A 25,139-nucleotide genomic window follows, 5' to 3' on the forward strand; every position below is an offset into this window, starting at 1 on the left:
ATATCTAGTTTTAAGAAAACCTACACATTTTGTAAATTATGTATGTAAGTGCCTTTGAGCAGCACTGAAATTGTTCTTTTTACTTTATAAGTTTCTTACCATAACATATTATAGAATTAACAAGTCTATTAATTAAAATATTCAAATTTTAAAACTTGACCAATTCTATGTCAGTTTATTTAAAAAAAATACCATGTATTTCAAACATTGTAATCAAAAATAAGTCTCAATAAATCTAAATTAGAATTTGACATAGTTAAACAAAATTCGAAGAAAATTCTTTGATCCCTTTTGAAAAATTTGATTTTTCGAACAAAATTTTGAAATTACAAAAAAAAAAATAGAAATTAATATTTTTTTTAAATTCTTCTTAATTTTTAAATTAAAGTTACTGATTTTAAGTAAAAATGAGTATGAACCAAAACAATTGTGATATACTAAGTAAATAAATTGCACGACTGGGGTCGAACGTACTTGCTCTTATGCTTAAAGTAACTATAATGTTAAAGCTTTTCATTCAAGATATTTAAAATTTGATATTTTGAAGAAATTTCATAAGTAGTATAAAATAAATTGCACGACTGGGGTCGCACGTACTTGCTCTTATGCTTAAAGTAACTATAATGTTAAAGCTTTTTATTCAAGAAATTTAAAATTTGATATTTTGAAGAAATTTCATAAGTAGTATAAAAAAATTAAATCTGTTTTTATAATTAATAAAACTCCGTTTTAAAATATCTTAAAAGAAAAAACAAATATGCCATTTTATTTCTCGTATAAAAAGGTATTTTTAGAAAAAAAATTTTGAAAATTGTAGGAGCCGTTTTTTAAAAAAATAATTTTTTATATATAAAATTTTTTTAACATTTTTCAAAAAAAAAGTTGGTATGCCATTTTGAAGAAATAATTAATTTACACATAAAAACTAAATTTCAAAATTTTTCATTGATCCGTTTTCAAAAAATTGATTTTTCAAAAAAAAATTTTGAAATATTTTTTAAAAAACCAAAAATGCGTTTTTTGAAAATTTTCTAAAATTTTAATATTATCTTTACTTACACACTTTTGTATAAAAATTTTCATTTAAATCGGGTTAATTTTGTACGAGATATTCAGAAACGAAAAAAACCGTTCTATGACAGGTACCGTTAATAACGGTACAAAAAATATTTTTTTTATTTAAAAAGTTGGCCCTTATGTGTAGTACTACACACAAAAATTTTAATCAAAATCGTTAGAGCCGTTTTTGAAAAAAATTACCTTTTCTATTTCCGTTATATGGCAGGTACCGTTAGTTTTGGTCATAAAAAAAAATTTTCAATTTCCCCTCTAGGGAATCACCAAAAACTGCTAACTACCAAGTTTGAAGAAAATCACTTCACTCGTTTAGGCTGCAGCTCCAGATAGAGACAGACAGACAGACAGACAGAATTGCCGGACCCACTTTTTTGGCATTCTCCATCATCGTAATGTCATGTAAAATTGTTATCTCGAGTTCGATTTTTTTTACGAATCCTAAACTTGCCCTATAGTACCTATATCGCAAGTAAAAAAGGCACATATCGTCGCCGTAAAGCAAAATTGTTTTAAGTCACAAAAAGCTAATTTTACAGGACACGATTTTTAAGTTTCAAATTGGTTTAAAGCGACAATTTTCTGCTCGTATACCATTCAAGTTATGTTTTTATAAAGTTTGTTCTTTTCTCTTTAATAAAATATACAAGTTTACCTCATTAGTAGGTTCATACTACTTTTTAAATATTTTTTAAAACTAAAAACCCAAAATTGGACATAGAACAATTCCTATACATGTACGTTTTTCCCTTAAATAAAAAGTGGACTTAGAACAAAATATGATGGGACTTAGAACCTTCAAGAATACTCAGGCTCATTTCCCTGTTTTTATTGTTCAATGTCTCATTAAATTAGATTATCTGCGGAATTAAATTTTTTTGACAAAAACTGTTTTCAAATTCGGAAAGAGCACCCTCAAATTAGTAAAACTGCATCATTAACTCATTTTCGGTAAAAAGTGGATTTAGAACAATTTTGCTTTACGCCGACGATATGTACGCAGACAATTACTGCATTATGTTTTGATTAGTAATTGATTGATACGCCCATTTTGATTAGTAACATGATAGAAAGTGGATAGTTATGTACCCTTTTTCAATTGCGGTTTTAGGCTATTTCTAGTTGGAAATGCGAATTTTTTATTTCACCCTAAAATAAAGCTTACGGCCGATTTCTTCACAGAGTCCTAGCGCTAATTTCTTGACTCAGGTACTAAGCCTTAGAACTGTCAATTTAGGACCGAGTACTAGTTAGGACTCGGTACTAGCTAGCTCCTCAAAATCAGCTAGGACCTGGTTATTATACCAATCGTTAGTACTCAAATCGGTACCAAGTGATTTCTTCACAAAAGTACTAAGCCCTAGTACTGTCAAATTGGTACCGAGTATTAGTTAGGACTCGGTAAAAGTTAGGACCTCAAAATCGGTAGTCTAGCGGTTAGTACTTGAATCAAATAAATTGATTTCATATTTTTCAAGTGATATTGCAGTTAAATAAAGAAGAAAAACGTAAAAAAGAATAATTTTCATTATTTTTTGTTTACATTTAGTGGACTTTGTAAATTTTAATTCCATTTGAAAATTTAAATGACATGTTGTCCATATTACAGATTTTTTAAAAAACTTGGGTGTTGTATCGATTGATAAGTGCGTTTTTAGTGATAATAATTAATATTATTCTATAGGCCCGTAAGACCTTAGATCTTTTAAATGCATATTGCACGGCACAAGTTAGAAGGAATAGAAAGATAGGAAAGAATTTTTGTTGGTACAGTAAATTTAGATTACGATGATTATTATCTCATATAATCCCACAGATGGCGTCCAAGCTGGGAGATAAATAAAAGAATGCTGCCTGAGGTGGGGGTCGAACCCACACCTCCCAGGTTAGCAGTCAAACACTATATCCACCACACCATTGCCCCCGCATTTTGATTTTGAAAGTTTTTTTTAATTTACCAAAAAACACGAGGATTGGATTTTTGGACAAAGCCCACAGAAACCTTCGGGTGTATTTTTAAATTGTGCTTATGATATGTACAACCGTTGCAGTAGAGGCGAATTGCAAGACACTTGCTTTTGGCAAAGAGGCTGTACAGCCAATGAATAGACATCACTCGGGCTCGGCTAATTTGGAGGATCGTATCACAAATTAAAATATCTGTGGAAATTTCCGTAATTTAAACTTCGGAGATTTTAACTCCGATGGGGGTCAATTATGGAATAAAAACATACATAATAATACCAAATCACTAAATACTGCGTTTTTAAAAGCTTTTCTTTTATTAACACATGAGCATACATCAATAAAAATATTTTTTATTCGTTATATTATTATGGTTTATGGTGGTCCTTCTGCCTTTTTGGCAAGCTTTCGTGGCTGCATTCATATTATTGAATGCTCCCTTGCCATTTCTGGCTGATTGATGCTGCATTCTTATTCTTGTCTTCATTCTTGACTTTTCTTCATAAAATGTATGAATTTTTATTGCTTGTAGTTTTTTAATCTTCATAACATTTTTTCAATATTTATTTTAATTATTATATTCTATTTTTATTAAATTTTTTATTTGTTAATAAAATTTTTCAAACTTCAATAAATTCTCAAAATGACAGTTAGACCAGTTTTATACGTATTAATTCTTAGGACCTCGTTTTGAAATTAGATGGTCCTATAAATGTGAAGAAATGCTCTGGTACTAATTTTTCGTTAGGACCGAGTACCAGAGCTAGTACATGGTCTAGCTAGACCGGGTACTAAGCTGACTTAGGACTTATGTGAAGAAATTGGCCGTTAACGTTTTCAAATACACTTTAAACCAATTTTTTGTTTTTTCGCTCATACACCCTTTTTGCTTAGCACGGCAGAATAGCTTCTAAGCCTTTAGGTTATAGAAAAACGAAATTCGTTAATTAAAATTACCATGACACAGTTTTTTACCCTTGGGAATGATTAAATTGTCATATATTTATTGATTTATTTTTTAAAATATACTTAATTCAAACTTAAATTAAACTTTTCATTATATTCTCCACCAAAATGCGTTCCATTGAACTCATATCCCTCAAATCACATAGTTCGTCGATGGCATTTCCCAGCTCACTTTTATTATCATCATGCCACGCAACAACTATATCCGAAAGTATGCACTTCAATTCAAAAGAAATCAAACCCATACTGTCCATGGGATATGGAGAAGGTGAAACCATATCCGTATCATGGCCACCGGCTCTACTAAAATTATAATAATACTCTACAAGTTTAATGTGTGAAGGTGATTGCCTTGAAGGAGGCAAATTCAATATGACCAAAAGCAAAAGTCGACAGATTTCAATTTCTTTCAACAAATCAGAATAAAGATGTTGCTTTTTGCGTTCGGTCAAATTGTCGTAAATGTCTGTAAGTCGTTCCAATGCTCCCAAGTAATCACCAGTTTCGACATTTTTCTTTGCAGACAGCTCCATGTCGAAGATTCTATGACTTGGCGATGAGAATGTGCTAGTGCCGTCATAGTTGCTGTTTACTGCAGTTGTTTCGCGAATTATGGCAGCTTTCAAGACACCGTCATCGGCAACTCTTGTAAGGGCCAGATAGTAGGACTTTAAAGCACCCTTTTGAAAGTGTCATTTAGTTTATTTGCTTTTAAAGTGAATTAAGAAACTTACTTCACGATATTCTTCTTTGTTCGAACGCATTTGTAAATCTTCAGAAATCTGATTGGCCTTCAGGAAAGCCCGAGCCGATTTCAAATAACAATTTACTTCAGACAAATTGTTTCCATTACTTTTTTCACATTTGGCTGCTCCCAAATAGCACATAGCAGCGTATTGATAGATTCCAGCATCTTCGAATTTCATAGATAATTCATTAAAATCATTTAAGACTTCCAATGCATTTGGTGCAAATCGCCTGGAAAAAGAAATGAGATTTTAAAGAAACTACATGGAAATCGAAGGGAATTTATACTTGAAAACAACTCTATCAAATTTTTTCAGTTTATTTGAAGTTTTTAAATATTGATCGATTAAATTTTTTGGATGAGATTCTATAGTTTTTTTCATTTTTTTAAATTTTCATCAAAAATAATCCAAAAAATTAAAAACAATAAACAACATCAACAATAAAGTTACAGCTGTTCGATCTGTTTGATTAAAATTGACGTTTCTGGTGTCAAAAAAAAATATTTAGAATTGAGCTACAGGAAATGATAGACAATTATATTTAATCTTTTAGGCCGACCCTGCATCGAGATTGAAATATTATGGCTTAAAGGCTTGGCCACACCGAAGGTTACATGCGGAAGCGGTACGGGTATTTGTATTAACAAAATTCCTCATCTGAACGTTGATGTGTCAGTTTGGATTTTTTTTCATACAAGTACCCATACCGCTACCGCATGTGCCCTTCGTTGTGGCCAAGCCTTTACTGCAATGACCTAAAAAGTGAAAAAGTTTAAAATTTAAGGCTTAACTACATACACCTCTTTTTGAAAAAGTACAAAAGTGAAAAGATTTTTTTTCTGGCTATCGCAATTGTTTTGTGATGAAGAGTATACAAATTGTTTTTTGGACCAAAAAATAAGCTTTCTGCATCATTTGTTTTAATTTTTCACATCGAAAAACTATACAAAAATGCGTTTGAAAATCGCATCGAATCGTGAATAACATTATTAACATTTTTCAATGCAACTATAGTTTAAACAGCCAAATATACAGACTACAGACAGTCAAACAAATTTTTAATTATTTTTTTCTATGAGAGCTTTTTTCAAACCAATACTGTTGTTATCGAGATAAAGTAAAATCTGGATAATTATCGGGATTGTTCAAATATCTATACAGATACAGGGTGTCCCAAAAGTAATGGATCAAACGAAATATGCTGATAGGCCAACTTTAGGGCTCTCAGAATTTTTATACATTTTTGAAAACTGCAATGACACGGCAAGTTTTCAAAATAATAAACCAGTGCCACACCATATTTTTTCAGGGTGTTGCTCTGAAATAAATGAAAGAAATTGAGTTTTTATAAAACATGGAACTGTTAATTAATTTGCACCAAAATAGCGTATGAAATAAAAAATATTTTGATTAATTAATTATTTCTTATTATTAGGCAATGTTTAGGTGAAAGAATTGTAAAAAACAAAAATCAATTATGAGCGGAGGAAGCAAAATACTGTCGCAAAGTCGGGATTTTTCGAAATTTCACAAAAACTGCATTTAATCGAAAACCGTAAGGATTTGCGATGAACAAGTTACCAAATTCTGAGAGCCCTAAAGTTGGCCTATCAGCATATTTCGTTTGATCCATTACTTTTGGGACACCCTGTATAGTTATTGTTGTTTTTAATATCTACGTAAATTGTTTTGATTTCAAATCTCATTGTCGTTTTTTTGTGCAAAATCTATATATATAAACAAAAAAAACACCCCTAATGAACCGCCATCAACTTAGCAGCACTTAGTGGGGATTTTCAAAATTTTTTATGCAAATAATTAGGTGAGAATTAGGTGAAATTTAGTGAATCAATTTTACAATTTGGTGAATCATAGTTTAAAAGTTATTAACAAATTACGTAAGGCGTAAAGTTAGCAGCACTTGGTCATGAAATTCAAAAAAAATTTCTCCATAATTCAGTGTCAATTTAGTGAATCGTATTTCATCAGTTTCATAATTTGGTGAATCATAGTTTATTAAATAATAACTAAAATAGAAAAATTAACAAACGTGACGTAACGAAAAAAAAAGGATTTGTTAATCATGGACACAAACCTCACGAATGAGAATGGCAGAGTTCAACACACCAAAACTGAACCTAAATTCAGATTTTTTTCACATTGAACGCACTTAATATAAATGTATACTATGACAATGCGTTCAGGTGACGTTTTTCATTTACAAGATACACTTTGATTTGAAAATTTCCAATGCGAGTTACAACAAAAATGCTATTTTATAATACAAAAAAAGTTTGTTTACATCTTCACTAGCCCAGAACTAACATTCAGTGGAAGTTACTCACAAGAAAGATTTTGTTTTTTTTTTCGCATGAGTCTTGGACACTGATCTGTCTTGGAACATTTTTGAACTTCCGCAGATGATTGCTTCAAAAGTATGATTCACCAAATTCTGAAATTTGGAACATTTATTCAGAAAAAGACCACAAGCATTTTGGTACATAATTCATAATTTGGTGATTCTTAATTCAAGAGTTACATGCGATTTTCTTTTTTTCGCGTGCGTCTTGGAACATTTTTGAACTTCCGCAGATGATTACTTCAAAAGTATGATTCACCAAATTCTGAAATTTGGAACATTTATTCAGAAAAAGACCACAAGCATTTTGGTACATAATTCATAATTTGGTGAATCTTAATTCAAGAGTTACATGCGATTTTCTTTTTTTCGCGTGCGTCTTGGAACATTTTTGAACTTCCGCAGATGATTACTTCAAAAGTATGATTCACCAAATTCTGAAATTTGGAACATTTATTCAGAAAAAGACCACAAGCATTTTGGTACATAATTCATAATTTGGTGAATCTTAATTCAAGAGTTACATGCGATTTTCTTTTTTTCGCGTGCGTCTTGGAACATTTTTGAACTTCCGTAGATGATTACTTCAAAAGTATGATTCACCAAATTCTGAAATTTCGAACATTTATTCAGAAAAAGACCACAAGCATTTTGGTACATAATTCATAATTTGGTGAATCTTAATTCAAGAGTTACATGCAATTTTGTCTTGGAACACGATACATGTGTTGCAAGATCGCGATTCGTGATCCTGATGAAAAGCAAGATCACGATTCGTGATCCTGATGAAAAGCAAGATCTCATGTAGTTGTTGTAATACATTTTAATTAATGATCTATATGGATCAAGTGATAATAAAAAACGGCTATTTTTTCTATAGAAGAAATGGAGTTGTTTACAACCAAAAGTACTTAGCAGTAGATACTTAAGGCCAAAGGAACACAGCTATTTGTATACCTTTGTACACATGTATCGTGTTCCAAGACAAAATTGCATGTAACTCTTGAATTAAGATTCACCAAATTATGAATTATGTACCAAAATGCTTGTGGTCTTTTTCTGAATAAATGTTCGAAATTTCAGAATTTGGTGAATCATACTTTTGAAGTAATCATCTACGGAAGTTCAAAAATGTTCCAAGACGCACGCGAAAAAAAGAAAATCGCATGTAACTCTTGAATTAAGATTCACCAAATTATGAATTATGTACCAAAATGCTTGTGGTCTTTTTCTGAATAAATGTTCCAAATTTCAGAATTTGGTGAATCATACTTTTGAAGTAATCATCTGCGGAAGTTCAAAAATGTTCCAAGACGCACGCGAAAAAAAGAAAATCGCATGTAACTCTTGAATTAAGATTCACCAAATTATGAATTATGTACCAAAATGCTTGTGGTCTTTTTCTGAATAAATGTTCCAAATTTCAGAATTTGGTGAATCATACTTTTGAAGTAATCATCTGCGGAAGTTCAAAAATGTTCCAAGACGCACGCGAAAAAAAGAAAATCGCATGTAACTCTTGAATTAAGATTCACCAAATTATGAATTATGTACCAAAATGCTTGTGGTCTTTTTTTGAAAAAATGTTCCAAATTTCAGAATTTGGTGAATCATACTTTTGAAGTTATCATCTGCGGAAGTTCAAAAATGTTCCAAGACGCACGCGAAAAAAAGAAAATCGCATGTAACTCTTGAATTAAGATTCACCAAATTATGAATTATGTACCAAAATGCTTGTGGTCTTTTTCTGAATAAATGTTCCAAATTTAAGAATTTGGTGAATCATACTTTTGAAGTAATCATCTGCGGAAGTTCAAAAATGTTCCAAGACGCACGCGAAAAAAAGAAAATCGCATGTAACTCTTGAATTAAGATTCACCAAATTATGAATTATGTACCAAAATGCTTGTGGTCTTTTTCTGAATAAATGTTCCAAATTTCAGAATTTGGTGAATCATACTTTTGAAGCAATCATCTGCGGAAGTTCAAAAATGTTCCAAGACAGATCAGTGTCCAAGACTCATGCGAAAAAAAAAACAAAATCTTTCTTGTGAGTAACTTCCACTGAATGTTAGTTCTGGGCTAGTGAAGATGTAAACAAACTTTTTTTGTATTATAAAATAGCATTTTTGTTGTAACTCGCATTGGAAATTTTCAAATCAAAGTGTATCTTGTAAATGAAAAACGTCACCTGAACGCATTGTCATAGTATACATTTATATTAAGTGCGTTCAATGTGAAAAAAATCTGAATTTAGGTTCAGTTTTGGTGTGTTGAACTCTGCCATTCTCATTCGTGAGGTTTGTGTCCATGATTAACAAATGCTTTTTTTACGTTACGTCACGTTTGTTAATTTTTCTATTTTAGTTATTATTTAATAAACTATGATTCACCAAATTATGAAACTGATGAAATACGATTCACTAAATTGACACTGAATTATGGAGAAATTTTTTTTGAATTTCATGACCAAGTGCTGCTAACTTTACGCCTTACGTAATTTGTTAATAACTTTTAAACTATGATTCACCAAATTGTAAAACTGATTCACTAAATTTCACCTAATTCTCACCTAATTATTTGCATAAAAAATTTTGAAAATCCCCACTAAGTGCTGCTAAGTTGATGGCGGTCCTAATGATACAGAAAGCTTAGTTTTTGGTTTCAAAAACAATTTTTGTAGTTTTTTTTTTTTTTCAAAAGCAAATGGTGTTAGAAAGAAATATAAGGGGTTTTCACGATCTGGTGCAACAGGCCTAGTAAAAATGTAAAATTTTATTTTTTTACAATAGATCGTGAACGCCCCTCTTCTTATCTACAGTAAATATTGAAGCATGAATGATGTTTTTTTTTCCTCCACCGTTGCTTCTTCTTTTTTTCCATTTTTTATAATTTAATTCTTTGTTTTGTTCGGGTTAATTAATTTTCACTAATTATTTTACATCAAAAGAAACTAAATTACGGGACATGAGTAGCGACAACCATTAAAGAATAAAAAAGACAAACTGTTTATCATGGGCGACGCGACACGGTGAGCTGCCATCTGTCAAAAATAATTTAACTCCATTGTATTTTTATTTTGCAATAGGGTTAGGGTATAGCAAAAGTGCAAGACCATTGTAAAATTTCAATCCATATATTTTGTTGTTGTAGTGTTGTAAGATTTTACACTTTTGCAATGATACTATACCAGTTGCATCGGATCGTGAATACCCATATAGAAATTTTACTTTTGTAAATTTCCCACTTTTTGCAAAAAGTGGCTATTATACTTTTATTATTTTACATTAGTGAAGGCGGGGTATAATCAGTGCACAAATTTTTCTTCACCAAAAATCAAACAGATCCCACTGTTTCCAACCAAAACAAACAGATCGAACATTTGACAGCTATCAAAAAGAAAAAATAAACTGTCACTTAAACTGTCATCGGACATTTGTTCTTTACATAATCGAGGAAAATCAAGACGATGTCCGCATTAATTAAAGTTTTAAGCAAATCCCAAATTGCAAACAATTGGTATTTATTCAAAAATAAATAACTAACAAATCAAGCTATCTAATAAAACAAATGTTTCTCTTTTAGGGCCAAGATAACCGTGCCTCTTGTTCGTTATAAGTCTGGTAAACGCGAAGCACCACTTATTGATGTATCGACTGCCCTTGCAAAGCCCGAAGAGATCGAGCAGAAGAATAAACTTGCTGGACTCATTACAGTTCCCGTTCAAGTAATTCCATCATAATTTTGTATTCCATATTGTGTTGAATTGATTGAATAATTTAAGGTTGACATAAGTCCAATCTCTGGAGTTCCATCGGAGCATACTAAAACAAGGAGAGTCCGAATTCATATGCCTCCAAAGAATGCAATGCAAAGTGGTACCAACAACATTCAGAATTGGCAAATCGAATTTGATAATCGTGAACGTTGGGAGAACCCTTTGATGGGTTGGGCATCCACGTAAGAGTCGATGGTTATTCGTTTTAGAGTCAATTTGATAGTTAGGTTTTTTTTCAGAGGTGATCCACTATCAAACTTACAAATTGAATTCAATACCAAGGAAGAAGCTATTGCTCATTGTGAAAAGAATGGTTTAAGGTGGTTTGTCGAGAGCGATGAGAAACCAAAGAAGGAACGTGTTAAGAACTATGGCGTCAATTTTGCTTGGAATAAGCGCACTCGCGTTTCAACTAAGTAAACTAGTCTAGAAAAATTGTAATAATCTATATAAATTGATCGATTGTGTGAAACACAGAATGGCGACAGTTGTTTTTTGTTGTATTTATTGCTTTAAATCGTAGTCAATGTGCTTTACATTTGGAATATTCATCTTCTTTATCTCTTCGATTCTAAATGTAATTTATCTCCTCTTAAAGCCTACCGAACAAAATAGGAGCACTAAGGTTTGTTTTTTTAGGGAGCTTATCGGAATCCCGTTTTTCGAAAATCCCGAAAAAAAAGTTTCAAAATCCCGTTTACTAAAATACCGCTTTTTTAAATCCCGTTTTCTAAAATCCCGAATTTTAAAATCCCGTCAAATCCCGAAAATCCCGATTTTTTTTACAAAATACATGCTTCACAATTAAAAAAATCATGAGAAATAGACAAAAAATTAGTAAAACTGATTTTTGAGTTGTAAATATCACACAATATGTACCTTCAATACATTCTGAAAACGGTATTTCTTTTATAAAAACATAAAATGATTAAACCCTTAAATTGAGTTCACAAGTAAAAGAAATTTCATTTATTTAAATATCAAAATTGTTGAAATGCATCCAAATATAAGTTGAAATATATTTAAATGAAATTTCTTTTGATTATGTAGTGTATACTTAATTTAAGGTGTTGTGATCATTTTAAGTTATTATTAATCTATGGGATTATCACGATTTCATTGTTCCTTTAAAAGTTTAAAGTAAATACTAGTTTGTTAATTAAACATTCCTTACTTTTTCTTATTTTTTGTATATATTATATTTTTTGTTAAGGTTTTAATTAAATGCGTTTAGAAAAATCTCTCATTTCTTAATTTGTTTTAGTATCCCGATTTTGCAAGCAAAACTAGTTGTTTTATTTTAAAAAATCGCGCGAATTTTTAAAATAAAACAACTAGTTTTGCTTGCAAAATCGGGATAATAAAAAACGGGATTATAAAAATCGGGATTTTAAAAAGCGGGATTATAAAAAGCGGTATAATGAAAAACGGGATTTTAAAAGCGGGATTTTAAAAAACGGGAATATAAAAAGCGGGATATCGAACCCAACCCGTTTTTTTATAAAGATGATTTTAAGCCAAGGCAGCCTTTGTTTCGCATTCATTTTTTAAAGGTTCACAAGAAGCTGATTTGGCGAAAAATATAAATTTTATTCAGGTTTTGAAATTCTTTGAAACGAAAGTGGGCACTTTGAATAATTATAAGCCAACATTCTTAAGATTTTATTGATCAAAGACAATTTGGACAAGTTTTTTTTATCACACGAAACAAAGTGATATGGTGTATATTTAATTCAGAAGAAATTCCTCAATTTTCAGTATAAATCTCTAGATTTATAATAAATCTCTAGATTTATAATAAATCTTCTTCGCAAAATCCTGGATTTAGGGTAGGTGAAAGCATAGTATTAGTGCAACGGCATCGAAAATGATTGGAATATTAACAAAATTAACATTTCTCGACCATCTGAGAAAAATCCGTGACTGTTAAGGATAAAAGAGGGTAACTTGACAATAATTTAAGCAGTCCTATAGAAAATTCTTTGGGAAATATTTTTCCCATGAAAATAAATAAATATTTTTCACTTAGGGCCAATTTTTCAATAGTCAGTTAAATAGTCAGTTAGTACTTATTCCTTAGGATAGAGAAAAAATCAATTTTCCAACAGGCAGATATAGCTTATTCCTATGAATAAAAATATCTGCTTCTTTCAGAGACGAATAAAAATTATTCTAAGGAATAATCTCAATAAAAATATTATGTCAGTTGTCAAAGCTGTTTTGAAAGAATTTTGAAAAAAATACAGTGGAACACAAGAAAACAAAAACAATCATGAATAAAAATGACGTTTAATTTTAAATATTTTTGAATTTGACAAATTTTTTTTCTTATTCTGTAGAATAAATTATTCTTGATTGAAAAATTCAATGTTTTTATCTGATTGTTTATGAGCCTTATAACTTTATTAGTCGAACAGTTAACTGACTGTTTATTAGAAGATTGAAAAATTGGCTCTTAAAAAAAAAACATATTTTGTAGTCTATTATTTAAAAAAAATGGTTATTAACTTTTAAAATAAACAAGGGGTGCTTTCATAATTGCATGGTCGCTTTGTCTACATGCAGTCATTTGCGATCAGACTAAAGTCAGAGAAAATATTTGCGCATGTATTTTACTTTGGATTTATGAACACTTTTTCTGATTTGCGTCATCTCTCAAAATTTTGAAGTTTGGATTTCGATTCATCTTCTTAAATATCGCACTTAAAGTGTCGAATTTGAAGAAGAATTGTTATATATGTAAATTTAGTAATTTAGCAATTTATTTAACAATTAAGCGATTCAAAAAATTTGGATATTTGCATTGTTATCGTTTTATTATCAGCCTTATGCTGCTATCCATCGGGGGAATAATTTCTAAATATCCACCAATTACTATTCTTCATAAATATTCACCAATTACTATTCGATCATAAGGCAATTTACCCGATGGATGGCAGAATGGCAAGGTGAGGTTAAAGTGAATCGGATCTGAGATTCACGTGAAAAGCAGAATAGGGCTGTATTTTTTAGTGGAGTAACTTTAGCAAATTACAGATCCAATTTTCATGCGCGTAGGAAGGGGGGGTCCTGGGTGGGCCAGGCCCACCCTAGAAAATCAATGGCCCACCCTAGAAAAACCGACAGTTCTACGGAACCTTTAATCTGGTATTAGCTCCCAATAACATTTTTTTTTTAATATCGCTTGCTGAGAATTATAGGGCTGTATGTATGTTTAATAATTTAATTAATTTTTAAATTAAAATTAATTTTTCAATTAAATTTAATTTTTTACAAAATTAAGATTTTTGGACGTCAAATATCTTTTAAACGGTTGTAGAAACGAAAATGGTGTCCAAGGCCTTTTTTGTAGAGCGTTCAATTTCATACAAGAATATGTAAAGAAACCTGCTAAAAAGCCGATTTATAAAAACATGATTTTTTTTAGTAGAAGGATAATATAAAAATGGAATATTGCAAAGCGAAGGACCTTTCCATTAATACAAAGATTTCATATTTGGTGAGTATATTCTAGAGATGTCTGGCAATCTATCGGAGTATAAAATCAAAAAAAAAAAATTCGATTTTTTTGAACCAGCCTTGTGTTTATGTATATTTTTCTTAGTCAGCGATATGTATAAATACCCCGTTTATATGAGCAGTCTAAAAGGTCGGATTCAATAATTAGCTTTTTCAATTTAGGCCGTGTGTGAATTGCGTTAAATAGTAAACAGCATGTACAATTTTTGACACTATTGAGGTTAATAAAAAATTTTCAGCTGTTAAAAATTTATTGGGTTAAATTTTTTTTTGCTGATGCTTTTTTTTTTTATTTAAAAGGAGTATCATGGCAGAAAAAAGGCAGACAAAATTCTAAACAATAATCCATACAGCTGAAATTTTTTTTATTAACCTCAATAGTGTCAAAAATTTTACACGGTGTTAACTATTTAACGCAATTCACACACGGCCTTAGACCGTTAGTTAAATACTAAGCCGAGAATATATTTTTGATACTTTTGAGGTGAAAGGATAATTTCAGTTGTCAAAAATTTATCCTGCTCTAGGATTTTTGGAGTATTTTTTTCAATAACTAATCAAAAACTGGAAATATAGAAAGAAAATTGAAAAAGTAGTACAAAATTATGAGTGTATACATATTAGGAAAAATTTATATTTTTCAATATATTTCATTTTATTGATGATGAAAAAAATTGTTAGTTACCCATTAATGGCAACACCCCCATTAATGGCAACACAAAATAAAATTCACATGACAACGCGTGTTGGAAGTTTGTAAATTGTTAATATTTATACTTTTTTTTAAAATCATTATTTCTTTCGATTTGCAGAAAAAAATATTTATCTACGTTAAAAATGTATCCAAATTCACACAGCTAAATTGAGCCAAATTGAGCCAAACCATACATTAAATGTCAAAAATGTATCCTCTGCTAAATATTTAACATATGGATTTAGAGTCACATAGTCACCCGCATACAACAACTTTTATTTACAAATTTTTATTTTTATATGTACATACACTTCTGGCTTAAGTTTCAAGAGCACCTTAAACAAAAAAATAAAGCAAATAAAATTGAAAACTTGGTAAGGTTAGTTTTTAAAGCCAATCGCTGTCATAAATTGCGACTGAATTCAACTTTTGTGTAGCTCAAAATAAAAGTGATGTAACTCCATCCAATTGCATTTCGATATATAAAGCTTTTAAAAAACGGAATACCATATCACTACACAATATAAAAAGAAAAACCAGTAAATTTTTATATTGAAAAATATTAACATACGATACCATTGAGCAAAAAACACACATTTTTCAAAAAAAAAAAATGAGTTACCCCACTATTATTTAAAAAAACGCATTTACCGATCGAATATATTATTAAAAATAAACTTTTGGCAAATTTTAAGTTATTAAAAACAACAGAGAGTGGCAAATTATTTGCCAATTAAAGGCGAAAATTAAATAAAATGCACGACTGTGTCACGTAGTTGCTGTAAACTAACACTGATGTTAGTTTACAGATTTAAATTTCAAAGAAATTTTGTTGATGTTGGGGAAGAGCCGACATTCAGGGCAAAGTTTTGTTAAATAATTTTTTTTGTTATTAGACTTTTTTGAGAAAAACTAAAAATGCAGTTTTACGCCTGCAAAGTTTAATCAAAATCGTTAGAGCCGTTTCAAGTTCAAGTTATTTGGTATAACTTGAAGAATTTGTATGGGGGTAATTAAGGTAGAAAAAGAACAAAAAAAACAACTTTCAGAATTCTATAAAAATCATCTGTACCAAATTTGAAGAAAATCAGTCCACTGGTTTATGGCTGTGGAAATGTGTACAGATGGACGTACACACGCACGGACAGAATTCCTAGATCCACTTTTTCTTAATTCTCCACCATCGTAATGTTGGTTTTGATTAACACCTCGACACGAAACCAATACTTGCCTTATATAGACCTAGTAAAAAAAAATTGCACACTCATGGTTATGGCTTCAGGTCGATGATAACATCTGGCCCACCCTAGATCAGAGATACCCAAAGGAGATGGGAAACTTTCGTACGTTTTACCCCCCAAAACCCATTTGTTTATTTCGTGTTGTTGTAATCTCTTTTGTATTCGTGAATAAATGTGAAAAACACACATAGTGTAGCCACGGTGTTTTTACGCACACCTAAGCAAAAATGTATAATTTTTCACGCATACTTAGCCAAAAATGTATATTTTTTCACGCATACTTATCCAAAAATGTCTAAAGCAGCTTGTAGGCAAACCCGTATGACGTCAGAAGTTTCTCATCTCTTTTGGGTATCTCTGCCCTAGATGAAATCTCTAGCTACGCCCATGCCAATTTTGATGATTTGCGATCTAAAACGTCTGTAATGAAAAAAACTTTAAGGTTAAAATTAGCTGGTGTTGCCGTTTTATTTTTTAAAACTAAAAATAAATTTTTTTCCAAAACTTTTTTTTTGGAATTTCATAAATTAAATTATGTCAAAAGATTATTTAAGAGAAAAATTATATGGGAGTGAAAGTCGATTTTTTTCAGGTCCGAAATAGGGGGAAACTAGGGCTGCCAACTTTTTTTTAAGAAAGAATAGAGTATATTTGATTTTAGAGACGAAAAAAAGAGTACATTTGAAAAAAGAAGAGTACCATTTATTTCAAGTCTTGAAAATGTACTTTTGTTATTGCCGTACATAACATTTTTTTGTTGTTTTTAACATTATGTGTAATATATGACTCCAAATGTTAAAATTCAAAATTCATATTTCTTTATTTAATATCTAAAACCTTGAGATTTTTTTTTTTTTTTTTTGTAAAAAATCAAGGTACAGCTATGGACTAAGAAATAGCACACTTTTGATTTTTCTTACAAAAATTGGATTTATTTGGGACCTTTTAACTTATATATTATAATTTTTACATCAGGGCATGCATTAGCTTATGGGAATTCATAAAATTAATAATTATAAATTATTTTATTTCAATTCAATTTTTAAAAATATAATTTCTAGAGAATACCCTTTTTTCTTGTGGACAAAGAAATAGCCCACATTCCGAAAATCATAAAAATAATCATTTCTAAGCAAAAATTCTTACAATTTCCAATAAATTCAATACTACTAAGTTTTTCAAAGTTCTTTCGCAACTCTTTGGTAAACTTTCAACTAACGTCTGGTATCCACTTTTTGGAGTACGGCACCACGCTTCTTTGATTCTGGCCCAAAGATCGTTTGAATTTTTGAATTTCCTTTTCCCACGCTTAACCTTGACATCAATTTATAAGTTTTCTATGGGGTTAAGATTGTGAATTTGAGATGGCTAGGTGCAAACATCGATTTTTTCGTCCGAAAACCTATCTTGTACTATTTCTGATGCATGTTTGGGTGATTGTCATGTATGAATATCTAATTAACTGGCGAGAAATATGGTTCCTCGGTATTCTAATGTAACATTAAGACAAAAGAATTTATCAATTTTGCCATCCACCTAACCAATGGGTCCTTACCATGCCAGGAAAATGCGCCCCAGACCATCAAATCCTATCCTCTTAGTTTCATCGTCTTGAGATAATACTTTGGCTTGTCCTTTTAACATTTTAGGCGATGGACAAATGTTTTGTCATCGGTTCCAATGCGGTTAACCTTTATTTCATCACTCCAAAAGACTCTCATTCAAAACAGCATGTTTTTATTCAGATGTTTTATAGCTAATGTTAGGTGATCTTTCATGTGTCTTTTTATATCATTGGATTTTTCTTGCTTACCTGTCTGTACAACTCAGCATCATTAAGTATCCTTCTTAAAAGTCTGCTTGACACTTTTTTCGCCGAATTCTATATTTACTTCGGGCAAAATCGTGCGAGATGATTTAAAAGGCCCACATTTGCGTTTCTTTGTGATCGCTCTATCCACTCGTATGGAAGTTTTGCGGGGAAGAAGTTAACGCAATTTAATTTCAGAGTTTAAATTTCTATTTGCTCTTTCTAAATAAATGGCTTTATCCATCATTCATTCGAAAAATTTAGAGTTTAAGCTAATTGAGAAGGATTTTTCCCTTGACTATATAGATCAAAAGTAATTCTCCCTTTTTTCGCAGTTTAATAATTTTGTCTGCCTATTTTTTTCAAAAATACTTGTTTATTAAATATGTAGTAGCAATAAAATGAATGCATTTTCGTCTACAACTTTTGAACGCGGAATAAAAACTTAACGGTTAAACAAATGTGTATTATTTCTGTGTCCACTTGCGAAAGAGACAGAAAAAGCATTATTGTTAGTGCAAATAAATATAGAAAATAACGGTATTTTTAAGATATTAAGAAAAAAAATGTATAAAAAGCATTCCTAATATGTATCTAAAATTCAATTCGCATGATTTTTCTCAATAGTGTGCTATTTCTCTGTCCATGGCTGTATACCTAGCAGTCCCTTTTCTAATAATGGTTTTCTTAAGACTAGATGCATATGAGAACTAAGGTTGGATTGTCGCAAGGACAACCCATTTTACCGAGTTGTAATGCTAAATATGTCTTTTGATTACCTCAATTTTTTAAAGCTTTACATTTTACGTTCGCTTAAGAACTCGTCTTTCTGTTGATCGACCGAATATCTTGCATGCCTTGCCAATGCTTACCTTCATACTTGCTATAATCTTCCTGAAAGTTTTCTTTTTTTTAAATGTTTCCAAAATAAAAGAAGAATTCTAATTATTTTTTTTTTTTGTTTCTTTATAATTATTTCATTTATTCTGCTAAGTCTTGTTAGGGGGATGTAGGGAAAATCATTTAGACACAAACAAAAAATCATACAGTTTCTTCCTTCCCTTAGAAGTTTTTTTTTTGTAAAATCAAATACTTTTCCATACATTTATACTTTTTTCTATTTTTATTTTATTTTTAAAATGTTTTCGTCTCTTGGCAAAAATAAAAGAAGATATTAATTCTCGTACAATTAATTGTTTTTGTTTAATTTTTCTTATCATTTTCTTCTATATATTCAAATTCGAAAACCTAACATTTACGAAATAAAATCTAAAATACTCGCCGCACTAACACTCACACGGCATTATATCATGTTTTTTACTTTTTTATTTGTTTTTTTTTTCTCTTTTTTTAAAGTTTTTGTATTTTTTTTTTTATTTCTTTTAATGCAGTAAGATTGAATTCAAAAACGTATTTAGTCATACAGCAATGTCTAGTGTATAATATAATTATAGTTAAATGAGTAGATTATAGCTTAAAATCTTCGGCCACCGGCTGGTGATCGGGAGCGGAAACGACCGCCACCACCGCTACCGCCACTTCGTCCGCCGCTGCTAAATCCGCCACCACCACCGCCGTAGGAACGGCCGCTGTCGCGACCACCCCCACCGAAACCATCACGTCGACCACTGAAACCGCCGCTGTCTCGACTGCTACCACCGTAGCCGCCGCTGCCGCCTCGTCGACCACCTGAACCGTAGCCATTATCCTGGCTGTAACCGCGACCGGGTGGTCCGCGGGATGAACGGAAACCACCGCTGCTGCTGCGTGGACCACGGAAACCACCGCCGCCTCCACCGCCACCTTGACGACGACCGAAATCTCGGCCGCCACCACCTCGGCGACCTTGTCTGGGGTGACCCTTTGAGATTTCCACTCGCAATTGTGAGCCAAGGATTTCGGAGCCATTCAGAATGTCGCAAGCTTTTTCCGCCTCATCGCGGTTCTCGAATTCGACGAATGCAAAACCTGGGGGATTGAAAGCAACCCAAACAGAGTTTAATTTACCATACTTAGTGAATTCTCCTTCCAGATCCTCCTTTTTAACTTTGTCGGTGAGATTGCCAACGTAGACGCGTGTGCCTCGACTGTCACTCATGTTTCTTGTATGTTTGTGTGTGTTTGGTTCGTTCGCCGGACTGGCTTATAGAGCGTTGATCAAGAGACGTAGAGATCGCTGTAGAGAGATTCTGACGACGACGATGTTCGTTGCCTACGAAGAGTTGCTACGACGACTTCGAGTTGACTGTGAAATGTTTTGATAATAGTAGGTAAAGGTATTCGTTCTTTGATATGATTTTTGAGAGATTTTTTTTTTTTGAGAAGTAAATGTGATTTATATTTTTTTTCTTATTGATAATTGCATGTAGAATAGTAGGTTACTAGTAGTAGCAGTATAACATAAAATTCGGCGAATATATACGTGATAAAGTAACAGCGAAATATAAATCAAGTGTGTATACAGTATAATCCAAGATAGAAATTTTGTTTTTTAGCTACAAACATTTGGATGATAATATAAATCAGTAGCGTTGTTGTTTCTTTTGATCGCATACTGAATTGGAGTTTTGAATTAATGATAAATAAGTAGAAGGTTGTCTTTGTACAGGGAACACGAAGAATAGCGGTTTAAACAATGGAAAGAGTTGTGTCGGGATTGAAACAATCAAGTAAGCAGGAAGTTTTAAAATGAATTTATATTCTAATCTAATTGGAAATGTAGTATTATGAATACTAAAGTTATACCACAGAATCACTTCGCAAGACAATTACTTTATATACAAAATGCCATTGCGAAGAGATTATGTGGATATTTTGGTAGGGTCACATAGGGAATTTCATCAAATGGGTTACATTGAGAGTTGAACTATTTTTGCTAATGATACCCAAGTCTTTTTTTATTTTAAGAAGAACGAATGACTAACTGATACTCAGCTGTCATATCCTAAGAAGATACAATGAGAACTTATTTAAACAGGCAAATTCCTTTGAATATCCAATAGAATTTCGTCAAGAAAAAGCCCTGCAACGTGCAAGAGCAAACAAATGCAACAAAAATTGCATTTACTCAAACTGAGGCATGCTCAAAGTCTTTAAAAAACCCTTCGGCCAAGTGCTCTGCTGAGTCTAGAGCACCTCTCGCACAGTCTGGAGCTGGAGCATCTCCTTTATAAGTACACAAATTGTTAAGCTTTATGTTAAAAAAAAATAGAGCTGCAAAACACCAAAATAACACTGCTGGGTTCGTGAAAATCTAATAATAAAGTACAAATACTTAATTTAAATTCTGTACATGAGTTTGGTTGTAATAAGAAAGGCATTCTGATTGTTAGTTCAACATATGAGTATTTTGTTTGTTAAATGTTAATCTACTGCATTTTTTTATGGATCTACTTCGCAATTTTTTGTTTTGAAAGTGACAACACTGCTGCTGAGTCTAGGACACTGTCCGCTCAGCCTAGGCACTGCTATGAGCCGAATTCACTCCTGAATACCTATCTTTTTTGTTAAATCTTTATGAGTTTATGATAGAAAGAAGGTTGTTTTTTGAATTTCCACTTGCTTTGAAAAGTTTGGTTTAGGAGTTATGTTTGAAACTATAAAAAAAGGCTTTTAACTCGTTTTGAACGAATCATTTACAGCCTTATTGTGACTTACAACTATCAATCGATAGTTGATAAATACTGAAATTTGGGATTTTTAAACCTAAATTATAGGAAAACTGATCAACTTTTTAATGGAATTTTGTAATAAGATTTTATTTAATAACGGTTAGGACCATTCTCTGCTTTCAAAACTTTTATTAATTAAGTAATAAGATATCGAAATTTAATTTTTATTAACTATCCATTGATAGTTGCAAATCGCAACAAGGCCGATAGGCTCCTCTTGCTATGACAAAGAGAAACTCTCCAAACATGAGCCGAAAGGTTAACAAAAATGCAAAATATATCAGCTTTCTCTGGCAGAAAAGTTGCAATTTTTTTTTGTCTTTGTGTTTTTGCCATATCCAGTAGTTATAGACAACAATCTTTTCAATACCGAATAAGTAGAAGACTCGAAAAGTCTCCACTTGCACATACATAAGTTATGAACTTAAAAAATCAATTGTGCGAGAAATAAACAAAATCTATTTTTAATATGTACCTACTCAACTTAGTTAAGACTTTTGTTTTCTAAAAATATTCCACATAAAATGAAGTATCTTTTTGAAATTTGATAGAACTCTCCAACGATTGGAAATGAAATAATAAGTTTCAGAAAACTAGTACTAGATAGGTTGATTTTAATACATAAATAGGTATTTCCCTTTTCACAGAATAGCCCCCTGGCGTAGTTTCAGTCTCAAAACTATAGACAGCTGGAAAAACTAGCTGAAGCTGAGTTGGCATTGTTGTGGAGACTTTAATAGATACTGGAATGGAAATGTTGATATACATTCACCCCTGTACTAAAAAAAAAAACGCTACGGCACGTACGCCACCTAACCTACCCTCTTTTCAATACAGGGTGGATTTAGTTAATTTAATTTTGCTGTTTTAGCTTGGCGTTTTAGAAAGAACAAACAAAAGTGAATATTTAGAAGGAAATTTGTATAATTGAAAATATGTATATGCAAAGCCCATGAATTTGTTTTTCAGGCTGTATGACTCAACTCCTAATCTGACTCAGATATCTCTATCTTGCCAAATAAAATTTATTTCATAAATTATTATTCTTTAATTAACAACGCAATTTATGTATGTTTAATCAGCTTTACCAAAGTACATTATAGAAGCCCACAAAAGAGTGGAGGAATGTTGATTTGCCAAGCAAAAAAGTAGCACAATGTACTAAATTGAGCACAAAGATTAAACAAGATTAGCAAAAGCAAGCAATATGGTCGTCGGCCATTGCTGTTTTTAATTGAAAAATAAGAGAAAAAACAACAATCGAAATTGAAGTTGTCTGTTATTTTCCAAGCAATTTGAATGATAAAACCGCACAACGCCATTTTAAGTACACAAAATACAGATTAACGAAAAAATGAGAAAAATAAAAACAACCTCGAGACCAAAGTTCTAGAAAATGGCGTCCATGGCGATAGTATACCTTCCCCAAACACATAACACAAGCACGCAAGTCGTGCAAATATCGATTTCCTGTTTTTCTTTTCCCTCAAAGTTAATTAAATTAGGTATCTAGGGAAGAATTAATGAAGAAAAAAAAAATAAATAAAAATCCCACACCCCTTTTTTTCAGTATGCGATCGATGGATGAAGTTTTTTTTTAATTTTATGTAATTTTTTGTTCGAAAAAAGAAAATTTTAATCGTGATTCGTGAGACGATGAAGAAATTATTAATGCATGCGTCATGTTCTCCAAAAAAACGAAGGATATTTTTTATATAAATTGTTGAGGAAGAGGAGGAAATAATATACGATTTCGGCGGAGTTATAATCTTTTTTTTTTTTTTTTTGAGTGGAGTAGCAATGTTTTTTATAATTTTTTTTTGCACACAGCCGAGAGAAAAGGATCAATATATTAAAATGTGCTTCTAGTTTTAAGTTAACGGCGTTTTTTTGCATCGATTATAACAAATAAGGTGATTGTGTCTTGTTCTATCTTGATTCAGCTTCAAAAAATGTTTTTCATTCATTTCGCTTTTCGCAGAGAGGCGGATATGGAAAAAATATGTATTTAACTCGAAGTGATATGTAAATGTCGGTGTATTAGTACAACACCCTATATTTTCAAGATGGCGTCGTTCGCAAAAAGTAATTTTTTTAACAGCCTTTTTTTTCCATTGCGATTTCAGTGTAATCGACGCGATGGTGCCATAAATATTGGATCAATCGAATATAGCAACTATTTTTAAATATATGGCGTTAATTTTTTATGAATTTAATAAATCGATGTATATGTATGTAGCAGAACTGCGAGTTAAAACAAGGCACAGGCACTTTAATTGCGCTCTAGAATTTTTTGTATGTATGTATTTTCGGACAAACTTATATATATATGTATGTATATATATATTATATTTTTTTTCTATGTATATTTGGAGAGAAGTAGGGAGTGGTGGACGAAAAAAAACGTCGAAAATTACTAAAATAAATAAGCAATTCTTTAAAAATATTATGTTTATATATATATATATAAAAAATCTTTGTTTGTTGATTTTTTTTTTGTTTTTAAAAATATTTTGAAGAATTTTTACCGTTGAACCTAAAATTTTCTTCCCGGCTATTTCAAGGTGATCAGCGATGCACCTGAGGTGAGAATTAAAAAAAAATTTTTACTTGACACTTTTAACTTTTTCACACACTTTTCAGCCTGGACGTCTGCTTTTCCCGAAAACCAAAACGAGAATGAACGAAAATGATGAAATGGCGAACGGCGTTGGCTTGGTTTTTTTTCAAATGGTGTAGAGATTTTCAACCAATCAGGGAACGGCATCTTCGCGGTTCGGTTGAAATTTTTTTTGTTCGCATAGTTGGTAGTATGATATCAGGGGTGTTATATGAAATGATGAGGTTTCTTTATGAAGGAAACAAATTGCCGCATGAACATGTGTGCTGTTTTATAGTGTGTTATTTTGTGAAAAAAAAAATCTCTTGGGAATTGGTTCAATTTAAATGCACTATTGTTGGTAAAAAAAAGAAGCGACAGAAACTTAGTTTTCGAAAACAAGAATACAAAATTTGTTTTTTTTTTTTTTTAAACCAAAAAATAATAGTAGTTATACAGTATTTATAGCTTATAAGAAACACGCTTATAAGAAAACCTCGCTTACAAGAAACTCGAACAAAATCACCGTGTACTTTACCATATATTTTAATGTTGAATTATATGTTTATAAGAAACACGCTTATAAGAAAAACACTGATAAAAGAAACATTTTTCAAACCACGGACTTTCTTGCACACACATAAAGTTGGTTGGATTTAAGAAACTTTCAAAAAAATTACGAAACTAAAAAAACATGAGCCCTAAAGAAAAATT

General features: G+C 31.3%; 3 protein-coding genes across 3 annotated transcripts; 1 reads left to right on the top strand and 2 right to left on the bottom strand.

Moving 5' to 3' along the window:
• Positions 1-3,991: 3,991 nt before the first annotated feature.
• LOC129906379 (uncharacterized) lies at positions 3,992-5,204 on the bottom strand. Its single transcript, XM_055982125.1, has 3 exons — positions 5,041-5,204; positions 4,740-4,983; positions 3,992-4,685 (listed from the first exon to the last, which is right to left on the bottom strand). The coding sequence occupies exons 1-3, from the start codon at positions 5,133-5,135 to the stop codon at positions 4,080-4,082; spliced, it is 945 nt and encodes a 314-aa protein (XP_055838100.1). The 5' UTR covers positions 5,136-5,204; the 3' UTR covers positions 3,992-4,079.
• Positions 5,205-10,477: 5,273 nt separating this feature from the next.
• On the top strand, positions 10,478-11,370 carry LOC129906380 (NADH dehydrogenase [ubiquinone] iron-sulfur protein 4, mitochondrial). Its single transcript, XM_055982126.1, has 4 exons — positions 10,478-10,632; positions 10,699-10,840; positions 10,898-11,073; positions 11,131-11,370. Exons 1-4 carry the CDS (start codon positions 10,583-10,585, stop codon positions 11,309-11,311), a joined length of 549 nt encoding a protein of 182 aa, XP_055838101.1. The 5' UTR covers positions 10,478-10,582; the 3' UTR covers positions 11,312-11,370.
• A 7,771-nt stretch (positions 11,371-19,141) lies between these two features.
• On the bottom strand, positions 19,142-24,520 carry LOC129906381 (RNA-binding protein Rsf1). Its single transcript, XM_055982127.1, has 2 exons — positions 24,355-24,520; positions 19,142-20,400 (listed from the first exon to the last, which is right to left on the bottom strand). Exon 2 carries the CDS (start codon positions 20,251-20,253, stop codon positions 19,630-19,632), a length of 624 nt encoding a protein of 207 aa, XP_055838102.1. The 5' UTR covers positions 20,254-20,400; positions 24,355-24,520; the 3' UTR covers positions 19,142-19,629.
• Between the last annotated feature and the right edge of the window lie 619 nt (positions 24,521-25,139).

The sequence above is a fragment of the Episyrphus balteatus genome, chromosome 1, assembly GCF_945859705.1.
Source record: "Episyrphus balteatus chromosome 1, idEpiBalt1.1, whole genome shotgun sequence".
NCBI lineage: Eukaryota > Metazoa > Arthropoda > Insecta > Diptera > Syrphidae > Episyrphus > Episyrphus balteatus.